Source organism: Etheostoma cragini, chromosome 12 (genome assembly GCF_013103735.1).
Source record: "Etheostoma cragini isolate CJK2018 chromosome 12, CSU_Ecrag_1.0, whole genome shotgun sequence".
In the NCBI taxonomy this organism is placed as follows: Eukaryota; Metazoa; Chordata; class Actinopteri; order Perciformes; family Percidae; genus Etheostoma; species Etheostoma cragini.
Window position 1 is genome coordinate 4,153,345 of NC_048418.1, and position 16,195 is coordinate 4,169,539.

The 16,195-nt window shown below is 39.2% G+C and overlaps 2 protein-coding genes and 4 non-coding genes across 8 annotated transcripts; 5 read left to right on the forward strand and 1 right to left on the reverse strand.

The window, feature by feature from the left end:
* Positions 1-2,746: 2,746 nt before the first annotated feature.
* ankrd45 (ankyrin repeat domain 45) lies at positions 2,747-5,049 on the reverse strand. 2 transcript variants are annotated; one of them, XM_034888919.1, is made up of 5 exons: positions 4,748-5,049; positions 4,098-4,265; positions 3,929-4,014; positions 3,110-3,248; positions 2,747-2,837 (listed from the first exon to the last, which is right to left on the reverse strand). In XM_034888919.1, exons 1-5 carry the CDS (start codon positions 4,980-4,982, stop codon positions 2,803-2,805), a joined length of 663 nt encoding a protein of 220 aa, XP_034744810.1. In that variant the 5' UTR covers positions 4,983-5,049; the 3' UTR covers positions 2,747-2,802. The 2 variants fall into 2 exon arrangements, with proteins under 2 accessions (XP_034744810.1, XP_034744809.1); XM_034888918.1 differs by having other exon boundaries at positions 2,747-2,840; positions 4,748-5,048.
* Positions 5,050-5,296: 247 nt separating this feature from the next.
* On the forward strand, positions 5,297-5,368 carry trnaq-cug. Its single transcript has one exon. It is a non-coding gene; the product is annotated as a tRNA-Gln (tRNA).
* A 381-nt stretch (positions 5,369-5,749) lies between these two features.
* On the forward strand, positions 5,750-5,821 carry trnaq-cug. The gene has a single exon. It is a non-coding gene; the product is annotated as a tRNA-Gln (tRNA).
* A 772-nt stretch (positions 5,822-6,593) lies between these two features.
* On the forward strand, positions 6,594-6,665 carry trnaq-cug. Its single transcript has one exon. It is a non-coding gene; the product is annotated as a tRNA-Gln (tRNA).
* A 369-nt stretch (positions 6,666-7,034) lies between these two features.
* On the forward strand, positions 7,035-7,106 carry trnaq-cug. Its single transcript has one exon. It is a non-coding gene; the product is annotated as a tRNA-Gln (tRNA).
* Positions 7,107-8,030: 924 nt separating this feature from the next.
* On the forward strand, positions 8,031-15,155 carry trnau1apb (tRNA selenocysteine 1 associated protein 1b). 2 transcript variants are annotated; one of them, XM_034887657.1, is made up of 9 exons: positions 8,031-8,253; positions 9,156-9,253; positions 9,597-9,696; positions 10,461-10,513; positions 11,485-11,613; positions 12,064-12,180; positions 12,666-12,969; positions 13,639-13,684; positions 14,434-15,155. In XM_034887657.1, the coding sequence occupies exons 1-9, from the start codon at positions 8,218-8,220 to the stop codon at positions 14,568-14,570; spliced, it is 1,020 nt and encodes a 339-aa protein (XP_034743548.1). In that variant the 5' UTR covers positions 8,031-8,217; the 3' UTR covers positions 14,571-15,155. The 2 variants fall into 2 exon arrangements, with proteins under 2 accessions (XP_034743548.1, XP_034743549.1); XM_034887658.1 differs by having other exon boundaries at positions 13,642-13,684.
* Positions 15,156-16,195: the final 1,040 nt, after the last annotated feature.

Genomic DNA, 16,195 nt, shown 5'->3' on the forward strand with positions numbered 1-16,195 from the left:
TGAAAATGTTAAATGCTCAATCAACTCCTATTTATGCAGACTACTGTAGGTCTTTCTGAGCTGTCCCACATTAAGTGTTGCAGTCTGTTTTAACTGACAGTCAAACAGCCAATATGTAGACGTGTGTTGCCAACAAACGCTGGCATGAAGTTGGACTTGTCTTTTTGCTGTGGAACCTTGTTACATGGTGAAAAAACAACCATCAGCAACAACAACAAAAAAGTGACCTGTTTACCATTTAGTTTGTCTCAGCAGCCTTTGTGTAATTGATAACCTTGTATAGATACATGTGTTAAGAGTTAAATGTTCATTCAACATGTTTTGCTGACTATGAGAAGCTGTCGGCAGCTTAAAGCCTACTCTGGGTGGTGTGATGATGACATTAAAATGGCGCGGCTCGGCTCAGAGAGAACAACTTTCACTCTCAAAGCCGGAGCTGCTGCAGGAGGTTGGGCCTTCATGTGTTAAATGTCAGTTTTAGGGTTTGAGTGCCTTTTATTGGCACAAGACCACATTGTCCTAGGGGGGCAGTGTAAGCCGCAGCAATCAGCAAGATTTGTGTAGCTGTTTCTGTCGTGACGATGGTTAATATGCAAGGTTAATGCTCCAATAGCAATTTAAATGGCATTACAGTAACATGGAAATCAAATGGTTACTATTGTTTTGTTAAGATGGACATATCGATGCTGTACACTGTTCTACTCCTGGATTCTGTTCTGTGTGTACTGGGAGAAAGAAGTAGTTCAGTGAGGTAATGATTGAAGGGGCACTCCAACATAATATGGACTGATAATGTGTTAACAGGTACAGGAGTATGACTGCATATATGGATAAAGTTGAATAAAGCCTTTTGTTTTGTAGCTCCAGAGGGAGCTGTGTGAAATCTGATACGTTGCCTCAAATGATTCACATAAGTCATTCTCAGTTGGGTCTGATGACTGCAATAAGAAAGAAAGATATCTGTGGGTGTGGAGTTAGAAAGACATGAGGTCAACAGCCTTATTATGCTAGAGGCTACATTAGCCGCTACTAGCATAACACCCAACTCTACAATATGTTTTTGGTCCAGTTGCATTGTGGGTAGAGTTGGCAACAGGAAGGAATGAAATCTCAGGTTAGTCTTCATCGATTAATGGAGTACTCTTCTAATCCTTAGATGTGTATCTAAGAGGCATAGACGGGGAGGCACAACTACAGATAATGGTCAGATTGGACAAAGGGCACCACACCTTCTGCTCTACACACCTGAGAACTGCTTCTAGCTTTTAGCAACGCAATAGAGCCAACATGGCCGCCACTGTAAGTTACCAGCTCATGTCAGTGGCTTTAGCTAAAGAGATTATTGTGTTTTTGGTCAATTTCAATACAGTGACAACAAAAACCAAACCAATTATTTTCACCACATTGAGAGTGTGAACTGTAGTGATTCTAACCAATTTATTTATTTTCCGAGCTCCCTACATGGCCCTCAATCTTTGGTTTATAGAAAAAGGCTCAGGAGTGGCAAAGTGTGCTTTTAACCCTTTGTTGAACAGAGCGTGCTGTCTACGTAGTTGGCTTAAAAAATAAGAAAATGGTTCATGAAGCATCATAAGGCTTTATTTGGCCATCACTAGTGAATTATTAAGTGACCTGACAGTCTTACCATATCTATTTTTGCATGCTGTGTGAATTGCTAGAAATCCTGTTGATTCCTTAAGTAGCCCAACATTTTATCAGCGGTTAAAAAACATGTTTATAATGTCCACAAAGCTTGCATGCTTTTGGAATTTGAAATTCCTGAAGGTGATATTGTCCATTTTCTTTTTTTTTCAGGGTATTTGGTACTTACTAAAAAGCGACCCTTTAAGAGCCTTTTTTAGATCCTGTCCCTTCCTCTCAAGCAAGAGTAATCTTAATTTATTTCAGCCCAGGGATTTCATTTTTATTCTGATAGTTCAAAACATTTGACACAAATAAGGAGTGATAAAAGAAAATGAATTGCAGAAGTTTTTAATCAACTGACATAGAAAGTTTTCAATACTGTATCAACAATGTCTTCCATTGAATGGTGTACAACAGGAATGGCACAAACCCAGTTGTGTGGTTTCACTGACCACTTTATCTGCCTCTAACCACAGACACATGCAAAGTCTGTCAAACGTTCCCTTCAGTTTGGAAGTGAACACTTTACCCTAACTTCTCACAGATAATCATGTTACATAGAGAGGTGGTAGATAACAATGTGAGAGCTGATCAATATGCTAAAGGCTATCCTGCCACATACCATGCTGTTATATGGCTGTTTGGTGTGGAGTGAGGGTCTAAACTGCCTGTGTCTGTCAGTTGGTCTGATAACCAGGCTGTTGAGCATCTGCTCTGTGAGTGCCTCTCATCCTTTTTCTGCTGTAAATTTCCAATAAAACATCAGTGTGCATGATGGAATTAGGCTATCTCTCTTATGGTTTTATTGCAGCAGGCAGTTGAAGTGACTTCACAAGGTTTAAATGATGTTGCTGGAGCATGAAATTGAAATAGAAAGTTGACAAAAACCTCATGAAAACAGGCACACATACTGTAATTTCACTAAGGTTTAGGTCTGAATAACAGTTCACCCATTTCGTTAAATATAATTTCCATTTTCAAATGATCATAAGATAAGATATACTTTATCGTCTCCGAAGGGAAATTAGTTTTGGACTCTAAGCGTCTCTACACCAAATACGCTCATTAAACACAACACATTCTCACTTATACATAGAAAACGTTTACTTTTTTCTGACATTTCCTGCAAACCTAACTCTCCAAAGATCTTCCTCTGCTTTAGATTTTTCCTGTTGTTTGGACAGGCAAAGTAGCTGCTGCAAACAGATCAAATGGTCCTGAAACAGACATTAAAACCTGCTATTAACACTTAATATACCATACTGACATGGAATAAGACATTAAGGAAAGATAGGATCTAAAACATTGTTTTGTGTATGTCCAGTGGCAGCTTACTGCAGTAGTAAACATTAACAGCTATCTCCTTTCACCAGAAACTCCAGCCTCTGGGGCAGGATTTATGGACAAATTAAACGCATTTCCAAATATTACACAAAAATATTACAAAAATATTACTAATACTTACGCTGAGCTGACAGTTTGCAGAGAAGAGGTTGAAGAGTGTCCTCTATGTCTTTCCTGTGGGCTATGAAATCAGAGACTGTTGAGTTTTTGACACTCTGAATCCAGTCTGACTTGGCAGAGCATTTCCGCGTACAGATGTTCTGTGCAGAGATTTACACAAGAGACAGGAGAAACACATAGTGAAGAAAAGCACATGAGCTGATGAGGGAAACAACTATTAAATGGTAGAAAAGCAATTTAGCTATTTTTTACTTATATCATTCTTCTTATGGAAGTAAATGTATCCTCATCTGTCTTAATATGTCTTAATCTGAGAACTATTCGTTCCAATGACATATCAACTAGCCATTTATGGAAAGTGTGACACATGCACAGTAACTGTATGCACTTACCTGTTAGATAACATTCATTTTGCAGATGCTATTTTCCAAAGTGACTCACATTTGGGGAGCTGTACATTTATACTCTTGCAAATAAGAATTTTGTAGACTAATATTAACTGTGTCTTGAATATTTTGTAGAAAATACCTTGAGCATGGCAAATAAAAGCTTGATGCATGTTGTGTAGGAATATGGAGTATGCTTAGAAAAGCTGAGAAAAAATGTACAATGTACTGTACGTCTTCTCAGTGACAATTTCTAAAATGTCAGGGTGAAAACGTGCAGGGCGAGGACACCATAGATGTTTCATATCTAATGCAGACACGTCCCCTCACTCTGCTAAACTACACCCAAGGTTTTATTCATACACAGAAATAATAATCATGTAAAAGGGCTACATTCATAAATATACTTGAATCCTGATGTAAATAAATGTTACCTTTTCCTCCTTTGTAAGTTTACTCTCTGGGTCAGAGATGAGGTCTTTAACAAAGGTTAAATATGACACCAAGTCCTGTTTAGCTTCTGCACAGAGATAAACATACACTCAGGGTAAGAATTATAACATTTTAACAAATAAAAATGTTGCCAAAGATAATAACACCTACCGGCCAAGGTGAGACATTCAGCACAGTCTGTTCTGGAATAATTTCTGGCCAGGTCTACAGGTCTGTACCCTAAGAAGGTCTCGGCCTGTGTGTCAGCTCCCAGTTCAAGCAGAGTCCTCACTGTCTCCAGGTGGCCCCACCCAGCAGCCAGATGCAGCGAGGAATAACCTGTGGCCCCGGGACCAAGAGCATCAAACGGAGACCATACGCACAGACGGCTCACACCTCAATCATTTCAGGTGAACTAAAATGCCTCCTAGTTTGACAGTGTTTTGTGGGTCAGCTCAGAAAAAAAAGGACTAACTGTAATTTGTTTATTGAGTAGAATAGAATATAGAAGAAAATGCAGTACAAAATGTAGCAAGTCAAGAATATGTTGCATTCATATGCCCTGTGTCTGTAATGTCAGACTCACTTTATTGAACATTGGCAAATAAAAAATAAAAAGTAGTTCAAGCAGTGTAATTTATAATCCTTATTTTATGTTAAGGTGGACTCAATGAAGCAGTTTTGCATGTATGTAGTTTAGTTTATTTAGCTAGGCCTACTGGCTAACAACACACTAAGTTGTTAGCCACCGCCAGATGGGTAGTTACTTTTAACTACCTTTTAGTTACTTTTAAGCCAACAACAGTGTGTTGTCCACTCACCTCTGGCAGTCTGCTCGTTGACCTGGGCTCCGTGTCTGACCAGCTCTCGGGCGATGGCGCTCCCCCCCAACATGCAGGCGTTATGCAGAGCATTTCTCCCAAAATCGTCCTTTATCCCGCACAAATCTATCTTCTGCGACTCCTCTGTGACACCCTCGCGTTCAAGATGCTCCTTAATACACTCTAAGTCACCGGACAACACACATTTAAAGATTTCTTTCTGTATCGATGTCATTTTGCACACACTTCTTTGCAAAGCCTGTTACGGTTTCTATGGCTACAGCGTCCCCTGTTGCTGTGAGCCGTGGCGGTAATTTAAAAGCCTGTTTGAAATCTGTGTGTGAACTGTTATGAGTTATACGTTTTTACTAACTAAATTACACAGTTATAGTGTCTTATTATCAGTCTCATGCACTGCATTGTGGTGGTTACCAATGTTTACCTTTGCAGAGTTATTGTTCCTCAACTATCAGTTTCAACAACAGCATTGTTGCGGGTTTCCCACCCTACAACAAAGGAATGTGAACGCAACATCGTACGTGCTATATCGGTTCCATGGTGTAATGGTTAGCACTCTGGACTCTGAATCCAGCGATCCGAGTTCAAATCTCGGTGGGACCTGTTTTGAAGGGCCAATTAAGTGAATCCTATCCTTGTTACCATTACAGTTGACAATTAAAACAACAAAGTCAAATCTCATTTCCTCCACATGAGAAAATGTACTTTGTACGTGCTTTATCTGGAGAGGAAAAATATCAAGGTAGGGTAATTAATCTCATTAGCAAAGAATTCTAAAGTCAATTCTCTTAATAATGTCCAATAGTTATTTTAATGGTTTGGTATTCCTTGTACTAACAAGGTATGTAAAAAGGCTTTTGGTCGCCCTACAGCTTATTTTAGGCCCAGTTTAATACGCAACCTCATTTTAAACAATATTTGTATAGTTGTATTTGTGTTATTATGACCAACCGTCTGTGAAGGCAACTGCTTACGCACTGTGTCGGTTCCATGGTGTAATGGTTAGCACTCTGGACTCTGAATCCAGCGATCCGAGTTCAAATCTCGGTGGGACCTGTTTTGAAGGGCCAATTAAATTAATCGTCACCGAAGAAAACGTACTTTCAATATCATTTGAAGAAAAATGTCAACGTCTCTATGCAGTCATAAACTTGTGCTTTTAACCCAGACATCTTTAAGAATGTTCACATGAAACCAACTTATTATTGGCTAATATTAATCAGCCTATTTGCGAAATAAAAACATTAATGAGAGGCTTACTGGCCTATGGAGATCTTTACTGAAATAGCTGTTTTGATATGTCTTCTTAACAAGTGTTTTCACAGTAAAAGTATTTTTTTTTTGCCAACCCTGTGATTTTATAAATTTTAAAATTCTCAATTCATGTCAACATCGTTGTGCATTTTATTTCATTACTTTGATGTCAATTTCTCTATAGTTTTCTCTATCTGTTTGACTCCTTTTTCACATGTACATACTGTAAGAGATATTACGAACTTGCACATAATGTGGAGTTGTCAAATGCGTTTTGTTAAAGTGAGTCAGTAAACGTTTAATTCTAGATTGATATCGCTAAATAATCGTTCTATTTAATAATTTAATAATAATAATATTTTTTTAACAAAAAAAATCAATCTTTATAAATCCTGTTTAATTAGCTGTCTCATCTAGTGCACTGTGGTGGTTACCCATGTTTATCTTTGCAAAGTTAGTGTGCCTCAATAATCAGTTTCACAATTGTCTTTTAAAACCAAAACAAACGGCATACTTTTAGAATTTCCCACACTACAGCAACAGTCTGTGAACGCAACACCGGAATTGACTTACCGGTTCCATGGTGTAATGGTTAGCACTCTGGACTCTGAATCCAGCGATCCGAGTTCAAATCTCGGTGGGACCTGTTTTGAAGGGCCAATTAATCTGGAAAATTAACTGTTACAGAAGAAAATGATGTTTTCAAAATGTTCACAATGTCATTACAAGTGCCTACCCATGTCCTCTGATTGCTTCCGAGTTAACACGGTGATTCTGACTGCAGTAGATGTGAAAGAAATCCAGGAAAGTTGTGGTACTTCAGTTCTGTTTAGTCTGTTTAATTAGCTGTCTCATCTAGTGCACTGGGGTAGTTACCCATCTTTATCTTTGCATAGTAAGTGTGTCTCATTAATGACTTTCACAGTTGTCTTTTAAAACCAAAACAATGGCATAGTTTTAATATTTCCCACCTTACAGAAACTGTATGTGAACGCAACATCATTCGTGCTATATCGGTTCCATGGTGTAATGGTTAGCACTCTGGACCCTGTATCCAGCGATCCGAGTTCAAATCTCGGTGGGACCTGTTTTAAACGGTCAGTTCAATTAATCCTTCTGGTGTTATTCTCCTACAGGTTGAAATTAAATCTCCAGCGATAGAGTCAAATTCCTCCGCATAAGAAAACATACTTTGGATGTAGTTAAATTTCATCTAGAAAGCTGTCTGAGAGGTTCCTCTGCAGGGGGGCACCGGTTTATTCATTTTTTGAAAAAAAAATTAAATTTCAATGTTGAGGAAACATGTGAAATTAGGCAAACAAATCTCATGAGTAGTATGATAAAATCAGTCCACATACTTTACTTACAATCTTTACAAATCCTGCTTTAATAGCAGTCTCATCCAGTGCAATGTGTGCAAAGTAACTAAATTAGATACTCAGTTACAAATTATAAAAGTTACTTCAGAAAATTACTTCAGAAAGTAACTAATGCATTAATTTCAAGTAGATTTTTAAATGCACAAATGTGACCCCCCCCCCACCTCCACCCCTCTTTAACAAAACTTAAAATACACGTGCATGTTCAATTATTTAAGATAAATCTGAAGATTATAATGAAACGAAAACTTACTACAATACATTAATAAAATAATAATAATAATAGTAATGAACTAAACTCTTTTAATGTTGCTGTGGGACAAAGTGGGACTAAGGGAGAAACCATAGACAGTGAAAGAAAGGGGGAACCCATAGCCTGTTAATTAATTAAATATTATTTTTAATATAACTACAGACTATGGCGGAACCAAAGACAGTGAAAGAAAGGGGGAACCCATAGACCGTTAATTAATTAAATATTATTTTTAATTAAATATTATTTTTAATATAACTACAGTCTATGGGGGACCCACGACAGTGAAAGAAAAGGTAAACCCATAGACCATTAATTAATTAAATATTATTTTTAATATAACTACAGTCTATGGCGGAACCAAAGACAGTGAAAGAAACCGGCGGGAAGGCAGAACTCGAAAACCGGAAGTGTCACAGCTCGTTGAAAAAGGAAGCGGAACCACATACTGATGTGTTCACAGTGAATGTGCGGGGAATTTTTAACGTTGTAATTTTCTCTGTTTTTGCACCCCCATTAAACACCAACGGATCCCATTACAGTTTCATCTCTGTTCCAAATTCAAGATGTTTAACAGACAGACGAGCCTGTGGATGGGTGATGTATGTTTGAAGCCTGTTTCTTGAAGCGTGCCGACGTTAGCTTAGCGAGCTAGCTTACATAACGTAACAACGGTGGTTGCAAGCTCGGTTACTGTGACCCCTGTCGTAAAGGCTAAACTCTGTTCTTCGGTATTTCGTTGATAAAGCACTTTTTTGTATTAATACCACTAGTACATGGTGGTGAAATTACTCACAGAAACACTCCGTACGTGCCCGCTAAGCTTTTCACCTTGAGGCTAGCGTAAACTATAAGAACCGAGACCCTCGGACCGTGTTTTATAAAGTCAACGTTACGGTTAGACGAGCTAATGATCGTTACACTTAACTAACGCGTGTGCGGGTCCTAATGCAGGTGCACTAGCGATTAAATGAACTATCTCAACTCAACATTGCCATATGTTGGAGTTTATTTACCTTAATAAGGGCGCACTGACATTTTTTATGTTATGTGTTCTCTCGATACGTGTTCTCTATCGAAAGGTTCTACTGAGCGGGATCATTGTTCGATGGGGGATAAATGGGTCTATCGAAATCTTAAATAAATACATCGTAATATAGTATCACAAAATGCTCCCAAATATTCCCTGCAGTACACGTGCAGTGTGTATTGATACTCATTAAGGTACTATAATGTAATGTATTAGTTACACCTTGTAACAATTTAAAATGTAAATGATGGAAAAGGCTCATTATCATTTGTGTGTAATATTCTAAAAAAATAATGAGCTGTGTTTTGTTTCAAGCATTTTTGCTAAAATACTTGATAGCTGATTGTATAGCATTAATCATCGTTAGAAAGGACCTTAAACCAGGCTGGTTTTGTCATAATCTTTTACTTTCTACAGTTTTAACGCTACTCATATGTACTTGATCACTACTTCTTTCTTTTCATGTGTGTTTAGTTGGACCCATACATGGATGAGACCTTCATCAAGCAGGCATTTAGCGCCATGGGAGAATCGCCGTTTGGAGTCAAGATCATCACTCACAGGATAACGGGGTAGGATATACAGATCCCCGTATGCCACACACCGGCCCCTGTGGTAAAGCTTTGAAGACAGCTGTTACAATAATTGTAATGTGCTGAGAAGATTTGCCATAGACAAATGTTAAATAGAAGTCAAAAGCTGTCTCTTATGGGTTCAGTCACCTCCACTAGGAACTATGAACCCTGCCAGTGGTTACACCAGGTGTGGTTTTAAGCCTATCCCAGCACTCTCAACCAAAATGTAACAGCAGGGTTGATTGCCAAATCATTAGTTTGGCTTCTGTTTTGCGGTGAGATTGACTTTATAGGAGATGGTTTCTCTCTCCGTCCCTAACATGTCTGTCCTCACATACAGGGGTTCAGCTGGATACTGCTTTGTGGAGCTGGCAGACGAAGCAAGTGTTGACCGGTGTGTCCAAAGACTGAACGGAAAACTGGTTCCTGGCTCAAACCCGGTCAGTCCTATGGTGTAATTTCAAAATACTTATATATATATATAAATATATATATATATATATATACATACACACACATGTATAATTATTGTTTCTCCACAAATATACATATACTTTTGACAATTTAATACTGCCTTCCTTTTCCCCCCAGTACTACACTCATGTTATCGAGCAGTATTTATTGTTGATTTGACTGTGGATAGTGAAGCTCCACTAGTCTTGGTCCTCCCTTGTTACAACAGTAACTCAGTCATTTATAAGTAAAACGTTTACAGACCAATGCTAAACAGATATTACACAATGGGAAACTTTAATCTAAATCGGCCGCACTAAAAGCCTTCTTAAGGGTCTAGAGATGTAAAACCAGTAAAAAAAGTCATGCCTGCTTGAAAATGTTCTAAGTCTCAAGTGGTGTGTGAAGTTGTGAGCTTTAGCTGCTTGCTACTGAATTAGAAGTGCTGTTGGCCCCTGTGAGCGGGCCAAGCTACTGGGCTCCCCTGTCCACCGGCCCGTACCTGCTGCAGAAGGTGGCTGACAGGCTGCTTGTACATGAATGTACTTTGTTTGAAGCTCGTGAATAGAGTCTCTGGTAGGAACTAACTGAGGAATGGGCTAAAGGCTGGTCTGGGTGGTGGAGGTATGTAAACCTAAATAACAACCATAATAACTCCACTCTTTATTTTTTCAGCAATATCAGTGCTATACTACACGTCTTTGGTGTTTGAGCCAGGCTTAGTGTATGTGTTCTCTCTCTCCCTGTGCAGCCTCGGAAGTTCAAGCTAAACTATGCTACCTACGGCAAACGGCCAGAGGCGGGGTAAGATACGATGCACACGAACCTTTGCATGTTACTGTTTGAGTCTCAGTGGAAGTTAAGAGATGCTCCCCCCTTTTATTAGTGTAAACAAATCCGCTGTTCTTGTAACTTTAACCTATGATCTGTTATCTATTTCAGTCTATAGAACCTAAGAAGGCACTCAAGGAAATTTATATACATCATAATAATAATAATATGATAGCAATAAATACATTTCAAAACCTCTTAAAATAATGGACCATTAAGAGATCTGCAGAGGAAGATGGAAAACAGAAACAATAACATTGTCTCTCTTCTGATCTTTATTTTCAACGAGTCCGACAATGTTATCGGAGAGCAATGCTAAACGGGTGGAGTATTCTCTTAACACCGCGTTGTTACGGTGGGATTCCACCATAATTGGATTCAGGGCAATATAAACGGTAGTCATTGGCAATGCTCAAAGACATATTTCCTATCCCCTACAATAAAAAATAAAAAAGTAGTAACAAAATATTTTCATAGAAATTATGACGATGACGTCATTTAGTTTTTGCTCATATAAGTTTTGAAAGTTAACATTTTAGCTACATGTTTAGAACAACAGGAAATGAAACGCATAGGACATGTTTTGAGAAAACAGGAGGATTATTCTCAGACAAATCCTCTACGTCTCAGTCATGTCTCTGCTCCCAGTTTAAAGGTCTGCTGAGCCGATGGATTTCAGTGGGCTCGAGTAGCAGTTCTTCTCAAAATTGAAAAAAATGCCACGAACTGCTGCACGTTAATTTGATGGTACAAAACTGCACGCTTTTAATGTTAGTTTTACTATTAAAGAAATTAAGCAATTTTCTGCAGTCATAAGAAAGACTAGCAAACCCAGTCAAATATTTCCACAAATCCAGCAATCTCTTTTTAATGATTGACAGTGGTATTGTTGTATAAAGAGTAAGAACATGTAAACCTTTGTTTGTTTTTTTTGCTTCTCTCAGTCCGGAGTACTCGGTGTTTGTGGGCGACTTGGCCTCTGAGGTGGACGACTTCCAACTGCACCAAGTTTTCAAGAAGTACCCTTCCTGCAAGGGGGCCAAAGTAGTCACCGACCAGTATGGATACTCCAGGTACGTCGGCGCATAGAGGTGGAACAGACGCAGCTCCACAAATATTAGACGGATTCAGTTTGACCTTTCCTTGGTGTGTTGTATACAATTATGGTTTTAATATTAGTGTAAGAAATCTACAATAATAGAACAAATGTTTTCTGGTTTTTGTGGTGTCATTTTATGCTATGGACGTTGACCACCAGTGCATCTTCATCTATTTTCGAAAAAAAGGGTGAAGAAATGTTTACTTGCCGTCTTATGCTAAAACTATTGTTTTCCCCATATAGGCTAAGCAAGAGCAACTCACAATTCAAGTGATGCTACCTCATGTTAAAAGTAAAACAACAAGTTTCAGTTCTACCATAATAATACCCATTATATTCTGTTTCTCATTATAAGTGGCTATAATGCCACGTATGGAGTGTGTGTTGGTGTGGAGAGGGGGTGTAACTGTTGTTTCACCTGCAGAGGTTACGGCTTTGTCAAGTTTGGGGAGGAGGGCGAGCAGAACAAGGCGATCGAGGAGTGCCAGGGAACCATGCTGGGGGGGAAGCCGCTCAGACTCAGCGTCGCTGTGGCAAAGAGGTGAGACACTGACAAGGAAAGCTCTTCTTCCAAGATTCACCTCATCGTAAAAACAAGTGACACCGAGATTATCATAGGAACTGTTGCAGTGCCATGATTCTTTGATTGCTGTTCAGGACTATGTTTACACGTGGGCGGCTGTTTTCATAAATGGACATTTCAACCTCTCTGGTTTCAAAAATAACATCGTGCACAGCTGTCAGTTTTCAGAAAGGTGTTCATTTACACGTACCATGTAAATATGGCGTCAATGCTGCAGTATAACGAGAAGCTCAAGCCCACGTTAGTTATCAGAAGGCTGAGAATGGCAACAACAGCAAGGGATCACGTCCTCTCTCTCCTCTTCCTCGGCTGCCTAGACCTCCGGTTGTCTCCGTATACGTGCAGACGTGCTGCACCTCCGTTATCTTTGGATTTGATCTTGAATCAGAGAACTGAACTTATTCAAATGTCAATGCAACTTTGTTGTATTCCTTCTGTTGCAGCCAGAAGATGAGCAACTACCACGGGGGCCAGGGCCAGAATTACCATAGCAACTACAACCAATCCCAGTCCAGTTACTACAGCAACCAGGGAAGCGGGGGTCAGGGGGGCTACTACGCTCAGTGGGGCGCATACGACCAGTACAGCGGCTACAACACCGGCTACAACACCGGCTACAACACCGGCTACAACACCGGCTACAACTACAACTATGCGCCCTATGGGTACCCCCCACCCGGTCACATGATGCCACCACCTCCAATGGGGGTACCGCCCATGTCCACTGACGTGTCCGGAGCTGTGGAGGTGAGGGAATTGCTTTGACACCATGCTTAAAGGAATTGGTTGAGATTTGTAAGAAGTGCGTACGGAAAGTTAGAGACATAGACGGTTATTTAGTTCCTAGCCTCCCTCTGTCCTGAACATTTCGTGGTGTTCTGGGAGATATGTGCTGGATTGTTTCTCTGTCGGGCGCAGCTGTTCCTGGAGACTCGCGTGGTTACCTGAAAACTAGGGTTGGGTTCCTTTCACAATATTATTGGTACCAGTACCTGAAATTTGGTTCTGATACCCAACGGCACTGTTTTTTTTGTTGGTATTTTCCCTCTGTAATTCCAAACCTTTTTATCCTATTTACTTAGAACATTTATGTTTCTTATTTACAATATTTTACACTCTTAATAAATTAAACAAGATCAAAATAAAACCCCTCCCCCTCTCCTCCTGCAAATATGCAGAGAGGACAGATAGTATAAGATGTAATTCAGTTATTTCTACTCACCAAAAACTAACAATGAATGTAAAACAATTGTTACTACTAAAAGTCAGTGTTTACTACAACCTTTGTGTATTTCTTTGCTTAGATACATTGTCTTGTTGGTCTTGGAGCATCATTAGCAGTGTTTTTATTTCGTGTGATAAATGTTCACAGACAGTGTCTCAGAAAGAATTCCAAATGTTTCATGTGTTTCCCAGCAGGGCCACGAGGAGGCTGGGGATAATGAGGAGGATAATTCAGAAGGTAAAGGCCCATTTTTATCATTTAAAAACTGCTCTTTTTTGTGTGTTCCACTAGAATCACAATATACTGTCAGCTCTTTAGTACAGTGGTCCTCAAACTTTATCAATAATGTACCTCCTTTTGAAATGTGTATTCATTCCAGTACCACGCTGGCCAGAACCAACATTTGGTATTAAACAAGATTGTAACTAAAGAACACTCAAATGCTACATTTCATATGCTCAGCATCCCTACATGCATTCATTATTATAATGTATATTTTAAGAATTATGTATGACTGGAATTTTTAATTAACATAAAAAAAATGTACCCCTTGCAGTACTTCAAAGTACCCCTAGGGGTACACTTACCCCCATTTGAGAAACACTGCTTTAGTAGACACATTACGTGTTGTCAATTTAGATGCTTTATGTTTAGACGACCTTTAAGTGAAATTAAGACATTTCTGAATTTACCAAAACTGGTTATGTTTATTACATATCTAATGGTACTAAGCGGTCAACAGTTGAAATGAGGTCTTGTCTTTAGACAGTAGCAGTAAAGGCCTCTCAGATACGTCCTGATTAAACCACAACTTCAGCACTATCTCATCAGCCAATGAGGTGTCAATTGTTCTGCAGTGTTGGCGGGGTTATTGCTTTGACTTTAGCCTGTGGCCTGTAGCCTTCGTTTGCATGCACAGAGGAGCATATACTGAGAATGGGCATGTGCTATAAATGTGTAAATCATTTCTCGGGGGTATTTTACAGAGCCCATATCTGAATGTGACGTGGAGCAGTGGAACAAAGATTTTATGCAGCGCAGCGAGGAGCTCTACGACGCCATGATGAACTGTCACTGGGAACCCCTGGACTCTGTGAACTCCCCCATCCCCTCCTTCTCCTGATGAATCTCCTTCTGGTCCCTCAGCAAACCTTAAATATTTCCTTTTTCATGATTTTATTATTATTATTTTTATTTTTTTTTACTTCCCTTAATCTACCATGATTGAACACCACCTTAAAACGGCCAGTTCAGTTCCCTATCTCAGTACTAACATAAGCCTGACTGAAGGCTAAAAGTACATACAGTACATGTTTCTCTTCAAATACTCAAAGTACACACACACATTCACTTGATTTTAATGTTTACCATGTTGGTAATATCCAAGAAGTTGTTCAATAATCAGTGGTGTTACTGTTTAGTGCATACTGTTTTGAATGAACTCTTCAATAAACCAGAGCTAAAAGCTTTAGGATGAAGTGCAGAAGAAGTCTTCTCTGCTGGTGACTGGCACACAGTAGCTGTAGCATTAGGAACCGAATGTCGCGTGTCAGTATTTCACCATATAATCTCACGGAAGAACAAACTCCATTGGTTGTTTCTTTTTGTCGATCCATGTTTGCGACACCAGCAAAAGGTAACTTCACTCATTGGATGTGGCCCTGACATTTTACGGATGGAAAGAAGAGATTGTCTTCTGAAGACAAAAGATTAAACTATGCCTTAATTGTCATTTGTCATGTACCTCCTCTTAGTCTGTTGGTCATTAGAATTATTTTGTATATACAGGATATCAGTTTTTTTGTCGGTAGACATATTCTTTCGTTTTAATTTTTTGATGATGGATCGTAACAGTATGGAAAGATGACGTTGGGATTAGCCAACAGTAATCAATCACACATGTAATTGATTACTGTTTTCCAGACGAGACGCTTGATGTCTGTGTGGATTATAATGAAAGGTACAACCGCCAAATGCTTTTGACCGCTGTGAAACCTTTATGGTTTTGTGAAGTCGACAGCGGATTTTCTGTATCAAATGTCAATGCGGCATTCATTCTGTTTTGTTCATGATGCTTTGTATATATTTTCTTTGTGGAGATGTTTTATCAGTAAAACTAATTTAGGAGGAAAATGGTGTCTTCTGTCTTCTTTCTTTACAGGGAAGTGAAGACTAAAGTACAGAGATGTGTTTTTAGATTCTCTCCAAGCTATGATTCAAGAACAAGACGGGACAGCAGTGTGTCTGAATAAAAGAGAAAGTGTAAACAAACTGAACCAATGTGTTTTAATCCAATAACGAGTTAACCCAAGACACTTTACAGATAGAGTAGGTCTAGACCACACCCTCTGATTTACAAAGACCCAGTAATTCCTGTAATTCCGCCAGGAGCAAGCATTTGGTGTGAGAGTATTGAGGAAAAACTTCCTTTTAGGGAGACACCCCAGTGGTGGGGAAAACGTTTTTTTCTTCTTCAGACAGTTCTTTGTAGGCGGTGTCTGACGGGGCCGGTTGGGGGTGTAATGACCAGTGGCAATGATGGCCGTTAAGATAATGGAACTATGACTAGAAATAGTAGTTGTAGTAGTTCATGGCACTGCAGGGCGTCCTCCTCTGTTCAGGTAATTTCAGATTGTTTTTATAAAATGTTTTACTCATGCAACATAAGATCCTGATAGAGAAACACATGGAGGATGTCTTTAAAACGTACTAATAGTCCATCTGTTAACAGGCTTTACAGAGTTGAGT

What these genes read in the sequence shown, in the direction of transcription:
- trnau1apb (XM_034887657.1), top strand. Translation starts at nt 8,218, where the DNA reads ATGTTTAACAGACAGACGAGCCTGTGGATGGGTGAT. An exon ending in TGGTTCCTGGCTCAAACCCG is followed by an intron (nt 9,697 to 10,460) that starts GTCAGTCCTATG and finishes CTCCCTGTGCAG; the next exon opens with CCTCGGAAGTTCAAGCTAAA. An exon ending in AGCGTCGCTGTGGCAAAGAG is followed by an intron (nt 12,181 to 12,665) that starts GTGAGACACTGA and finishes CTTCTGTTGCAG; the next exon opens with CCAGAAGATGAGCAACTACC.
- ankrd45 (XM_034888918.1), bottom strand. Translation starts at nt 4,982, where the DNA reads ATGACATCGATACAGAAAGAAATCTTTAAATGTGTGTTGTCCGGTGAC. An exon ending in TGAATGTCTCACCTTGGCCG is followed by an intron (nt 4,015 to 4,097) that starts GTAGGTGTTATT and finishes ATCTCTGTGCAG; the next exon opens with AAGCTAAACAGGACTTGGTG. An exon ending in CTGCAAACTGTCAGCTCAGC is followed by an intron (nt 2,841 to 3,109) that starts GTAAGTATTAGT and finishes ATCTGTTTGCAG; the next exon opens with CAGCTACTTTGCCTGTCCAA.